Below are 6,526 nucleotides of genomic sequence, written 5' to 3' on the forward strand. Positions count from 1 at the left end.
CCCATATGTAAAACCCCCCCAAGATTATAAAGGGACCCACCAATGTTAAAAAAGGGACCCCCTATGAAACCCCCCAATTTAAAGGGAACTTCTGCGATCCCATGTTAGACATTCTTTCAGTTTTTTTCTTTTTGTGTTTTTTGTGTTTGTTTTGTTTTTGTGGTCTGGTGGGTTGTGATTTTTGCTCCTTCCAAGTGTAGTAATTTTATGTTGGTGTTGGTGGGTTAGGACCGTGGTTTGCCCCAATTTCAAGGACGCCGTCGTATATTATGGAGGAAGCGACTCGATAGTGTTAAAGGCTAGCCCGTATATTTTTGAGGACCGCAGTTTTAAGAGACTTCGCGATATGTTATTATAGGTGTATTCGGGGTTGGGGGTCTTTGGTTTTCTCGCGTGGGGTTGCATAAAGTGTGAGAGTCTCCCGCCCTAATTTCATAGGGTACGTTCCATATTAGGTGGAGGAGCTACTCCATGTAAGGGACGGCCCCCTATTGTCTAAGGGTGGCTCCTATTATAGTATGGTTAATGGGATCCTGTGCGGGGTGGTGGTGTATTGAAGGGTTGGGGGTTGATGGTTTGGTTGGCGTTGTGGTGTTGTTTTAGTTTTTTGAGGGGGTGTAGGAGGGGGTTGGATATGGTGGGTGTTTGAGTCTTCGCCATTATTTTCGGTAATTAGGTGTTGGGGTGGGTTTATGGGGTGGATGTGGTGTGTAGGTTGTTGTTTGGTTAAAAAAAAAGGATCCCCCCATAGTAATAAGGACCCCCAATTTAAAGGAAACCCCCTATATTAAGACCCCCCGAATTTAAGAAGGACGCCCAGCCAATTTAAAGCCCACCCCAATTCTAAAGGGACCCCGCATATATAAAAGAACCCCCCATTTAAAGGGACCCCCAAATTTAAAAGGACACCCCAAAGCTTTAAATGGGACCCCCATATATAAAGGCCCCCCTATTTAAAGGCCCCCACACAATGTTTAAAAGGAACCCCTCATATATAAAGGACCACCCCAATTTTAAAGGACGCCCCATAATAAAGACCCCCCATATTTAAAGGCGACCTCCCAATTAAAAAGCCCCCATTTAGAGACCCCCATATATAAAAGACCCCCTTATTTAAAGGACCCCACCCAATTTAAAGGGATCCCTCATTATAAAGACCCCCCAGTTTTAAAGGGGACACCCCAATTTAAAGGCCCCCCATTTAAAGGGACTCCCCCATATATAAAGACCGCCCCACAATTTTAAAGGCCCCCCAATTAGAGACCCCCTATATAAGAACCCTTCATATAGGACCCTCCAGTTAAAGGGATCCCCAAATTAAGGGACCGCCCACCATATAAGAGACCCAATTTAAGGACTCCCCCCAATTGTTTGGACCGCCCCCAATTTAAGGTCCCCCCCATTTAAAGACCCCCATATAGAGACCCCCCCCCCAATTTAAAGGGCTCCCGACCCAGAAATCCTCCCTGTCGTTAATGGGGTCGCGGCCGATGCTGAGCAGCTCCCGGATCTTCCTGATGGGGGGGAGGGGAGACCCCCCCATATTGATACGGCCTATGGGGGCATATAGGGTTAGATAGGGTTATATAGGGTCAGATAGGGTTATGGGGGCATATAGGGTCAGATAGGGTTATAGGGTCATATAGGGTTATAGGGGCGCATAGGGTTATGGGGTCATCTATGGGGGTCTATGGGGGGCAATGGGGGTCTATGGGGGTCTCATGGGTTTCTGAATGGGAGCTTATGGGTGGTCCTATGGGTCTATGGGGGTAATGGGGTTATGGGGTCTATGGGGGGTAATGGGGTCTATCGGGTCTTATGGGGTCTATTTTATATTGGGGGTCCCTTTAAATTGGGGGGGGTCCTTTTAATCTGGGGGGGGGTTCCTTTAATTTGGGGGGGGGTCCCTTTAAATTGGGGGGGGTCTCAAACCGCCCCCCCCCCCCATTCAGACATCTACGTGTTCGGGGTGGGGGAGCTGTCCGACCACGCGGTGCTGAACTCGATGGCGTCTCACAAGGACGGCGAGAAACACGTGTGGATATTGAAGGAGCTGGACGACCTGCACAGCGCCTTCCACGCCATGATAGGTCCCAAAAATGGCTCTTTTTAACCCAAAAATATGACCTGAAATCGACACAATTCAGCCCAAAAATCGGCCCAAAAATCGGCCCCAAAATTGGACCCAAAATACCCCAAAAAAGCCCCAAAAATCGGCTCCGAAATGACCCAAATCAGCCCCAAAATGGGACCCCAAATGGGACCCGAAATGCCCCAAATTCACCCCAAAAATCGGCTCAGAAATCCCAAAAAATAGCCCCAAAAATCGGCTCTAAAATGACCCAAATCGGCCCCAAAATGGGACCCGAAATGCCCCAAATTCAGCCCAAAAATCGGACCCAAAATCGCCACAATTCAACCCAAAAATCGGCTCCAAAATCCCAAAAAATAGCCCTAAAAATCGGCTCCAAAATGCCCCAAATCAGCCCCAAAATGGGACCCGAAATGCCCCAAATTCACCCCAAAAATCAGCCCTAAATTCTCATAAATTTAACCCAAAAATCAGCCCCGAAATGCTCCAAATCAGACCCAAAATGGGACCCAAAATGGGACCCGAAATGCCCCAAATTCAGCCCAAAAATCGGACCCGAAATCGCCACAATTCAGCCCAAAAATCGGCCCGAAAATCAGCCCCAAAATTGGACCCAAAATGCCCCAAAAAAGCCCCAAAAATCGGCTCTGAAATGACCCAAATCAGCCCCAAAATGGGACACGAACTATGGGGACTCTTTGGGTCCCTATGGGTCTCTATGGGGTCCCTATGGGTCCCTATGGGTCTCTATGGGGTCTCTATGGGTCTCTATGGGTCTCTATGGGTCTCTATGGGTCTCTATGGGTTTCTATGGGTCTCTATGGGTCCCTATGGGTCTCTATGGGTCTCTATGGGTCCCTATGGGTCCCTATGGGTCTCTATGGGTCTCTATGGGTCCCTATGGGTCTCTATGGGTCTCTATGGGTCCCTATGGGTCCCTATGGGTCTCTATGGGTCCCTATGGGTCTCTATGGGTCTCTATGGGTCCCTATGGGTCCCTATGGGTCTCTATGGGTCTCTGTGGGGTTCCTATGTGTCCCTATGGGTCTCTATGGGGTCTCTATGGGTCCCTATGTGTCCCTATGGGTCTCTATGTGTCCCTATGGGTCTCTATGGGTTCCTATGGGTCTCTATGGGTCTCTATGTGTCCCTATGGGTCTCTATGGGGTCTCTATGGGTCCTTATGGGGTCCTATGGGGTCTCTATGGGTCTCTATGGGTCCTTATGGGTCTCTATGTGTCCCTATCTATCCCTATGGGTCTCAATGGGTCCCAATGGGTCTCTATGTGTCCCAATGGGTCTCTATGGGGTCCCTATGGGTCTCTATGGGGTCCCTATATGTCCCTATATGTCCCTATATGTCCCTATAGATGAAGGTGCGGCCGCGGGTCTTTGTGGGATCGCCCACGAGGGGAAAAGCGCCACCCAGCGGCAGAGGAACCCGTGGGGGGGCAGCGTCAGCGTCACGGTATGGGGTGATATAGGGTTATATAGGGGGTATATGGGATCTATGGGGTTATATGGGGTTATATGGGGTTATATGGGGTGATATGGGGTTATATAGGGGATATATGGGGTTATAATGGGGTATATGGGGTGATAATGGGGTTATAATAGGGATATATGGGTATAAAAAAAAAGGGGTTTTTTTTAATATAGGGATATATGGGGTGATGATGGGTTATACTGCAGGGTTAATGGGGTTATATGGGGTTATAATGGGTTATATATGGGTTTATATAGGGGGTTATGGGGATATGGGTTATATAGGGATAATATGGGGTGAAATATGGGGTTATACTAGGGGATATATGGGGTTAGATGGGGGGATATGGGATGATATGGGGTTATATGGGGTTATATGGGGGGATATGGGGTTATATGGGGGGATATGGGGTTATATGGGGTTATATGGGGTTATATAGGGGATATATGGGGTTATATGGGGTTATATGGGGTTATATAGGGGATATATGGGGTTATATGGGGTTATATGGGGTTATATGGGGTTATATAGGGGATATATGGGGTTATATGGGGTTATATAGGGGGGATATGGGTTTAAATGGGGTTATATGGGGTTATATGGGGTTATATAGGGGATTATATGGGGTTATATGTGGAATATGGGATTATATGGGGTTATATGGGGGATATGGGGTTATATGGGGTTATATGGGGTTATATGGGGGGATATGGGGTTATATGGGGTTATATAGGGGGGATATGGGGTTATATGGGGATATATGGGGGGTATGGGGTTATATGGGTTTCTGTGGGGTTCTATGGGGTTTATATGGGATTCTATTGGTCTCTATGTGTCTCTATGGGGTTATATGGGATTCTATGGGTCCCTATGGGTCTCTATGGGACTCTATGGGGTTTATATGGGTTTCTATGGGGTTCTATGGGGCAGAGACCCGAGCTGGGCCGTGAGCACTGCGCCGTGTCCGTTGTGTCCCGTTACTTCGTGCTGACGGCGGCTCATTGCTTCCGGGGTGAGGACAGACCGGAATGGGTCACCGTCAGCGTAGGTAATTAACAGTAATTAATTAATTAATGGGTAATTAGTTAATGGGGAGGGTTAATTGGATCCATTTAGGGCCATTTAGGGCCATTTAGGGTCCATTTAGGGTCCATTTCCCCCCATTGGAGCCCCCTTTGGGTCCATTTAGGGCCATTTAAGTCCATTTTGGGTCCATTTGGGCCCATTTAGGTCCATTTAGGTCCATTTTGGGTCTGTTTAAGGCCATTTTGGGTCCATTTTGATGCCCCTTTGGGTCCATTTAGGGCCATTTAGGTCTATATAGGGTCCATATAGGGTCTAATTAGGTCCATTTAGGGCCCATTTACCCCCATTGGAGCCCCCTTTGGGTCCATTTAGGGCCATTTCGGTCCATTTAGGGCCATTTTAGGCCCTCTGGGTCCATTTAGGGCCATGTAGGATCCATTTAGGGTCCAATTAGGTCCATTTAAAGCCATTTTGGTTCCATTTAGGGCCATTTAGGTCCATTTAGGTTCATTTCAGTCCCATTTTTGGGCCCATTTAGGTCCATTTAGTGCCATTTAGGGTCCATTTAATGCCATTATGATGCCATTTAGGGCCATTTAGGGTCCATTTTGGGTCCATTTTGATGCCCTTTGGGTCCATTTAGGGCCATTTAGGGCCCATTTCCCCCCATTGGAGCCCCCTTTGGACCCATTTAGGCCCATTTAGGCCCATTTAGGCCCATTTAGGTCCATATAGGATCCATTTAAAGCCATTTGGGTCCATTTAGGTCCATTTTGGGTCCATTTAAGGCCATTTAGGGTCCATTTTGGGCCCATTTAGTTCCATTTAGGTCCATTTAAGGCCATTTAGGGTCCATTTTGTGTCCATTTAGGTCCATTTAGGGTCCAATTAGGGCCATTTAGGATCCATTTAGGTCCATTTAGGCCCATTTAGGTCCATATAGGATCCATTTAAAGCCATTTTGGGTCCATTTAGGTCCATTTTGGGTCCATTTGGGTCCATTTAGGTCCATATAGGGCCCATTTAGGTCCATATAGGGTCCATATAGGGCCCATTTAGGTCCATATAGGGCCCATTTAGGTCCATATAGGGCCCATTTAGGCCCATTTAGGTCCATTTAGGTCCATATAGGATCCATATAGGGTCCATTTAGGTCCATATAGGGTCCATATAGGGCCCATTTAGGTCCATATAGGATCCATATCCCCCAGGCTCCCAGGAGCGCCGTGCTGCGGAGCTTCACATCCACCCCCAATACGACTTGGGGGGCAGGAAGGACCGAGGGGTCCCCGAGTTCTATGACTACGACGTGGCCTTGGTGCAGCTCCAGGAGCCCCTACAGCTCTCTGACACCATACGGTACGGGGCTATTATGGGATGGGGGGGTTATAGGGTCTCTATGGGGCAATATGGGGTCCTATGGGGTCTCTATGGGTCCTTATGGGGTCTCTATGGGTCTATATGGGGCCCTATGGGTCTCTATCAGGAGTTAAGGGGTCTCTGTGGGTCCTTATGGGGTCTCTATGGGTCTCTATGGGTCCTTAAGGGGTTTCTATGGGGTCTCTATGGGACCATAGGGGGTTATGGGGTCCCTATGGGTCCTTATGGGGTCTCTATGGGTCCTTATGGGGTCTCTATGGGTCTCTATGGGTCCCTATGGGTGGCCTTGGTGCAGCTCCAGGAGCCCCTACAGCTCTCTGACACCATACGGTACGGGGCTATTATGGGATGGGGCCTTATAGGGTCTCTATGGGGCAATATGGGGTCCTATGGGGTCTCTATGGGGTCTCTATCAGGAGTTAACAGGTCTCTGTGGGTCCTTATGGGGTCTCTATGGGGTCTCTATGGGACCATAGGGGGTTATGGGGTCCCTATGGGTTCTTATGGGGTCTCTATGGGTCCTTATGGGGTCTCTATGGGTC

The 6,526-nt window shown here is 48.5% G+C and overlaps 1 protein-coding gene across 1 annotated transcript in view; it reads left to right on the top strand.

Moving 5' to 3' along the window:
• The first annotated feature begins 1,926 nt into the window (after positions 1-1,926).
• The window catches only part of LOC107307148 (complement factor B-like), an 8,869-nt gene continuing 4,269 nt past the window's right edge, over positions 1,927-6,526 (top strand). The window contains exons 1-4 of the mRNA XM_015850601.2: positions 1,927-2,090; positions 3,463-3,560; positions 4,509-4,626; positions 5,816-5,963. Coding sequence (XP_015706087.1) covers positions 2,006-2,090; positions 3,463-3,560; positions 4,509-4,626; positions 5,816-5,963 — 449 coding nt within the window. The 5' untranslated portion in view covers positions 1,927-2,005. The remainder of the gene's footprint in view (positions 2,091-3,462; positions 3,561-4,508; positions 4,627-5,815; positions 5,964-6,526) is intronic.

Source organism: Coturnix japonica, unplaced genomic scaffold (genome assembly GCF_001577835.2).
Source record: "Coturnix japonica isolate 7356 unplaced genomic scaffold, Coturnix japonica 2.1 chrUnrandom492, whole genome shotgun sequence".
Lineage (NCBI taxonomy): Eukaryota > Metazoa > Chordata > Aves > Galliformes > Phasianidae > Coturnix > Coturnix japonica.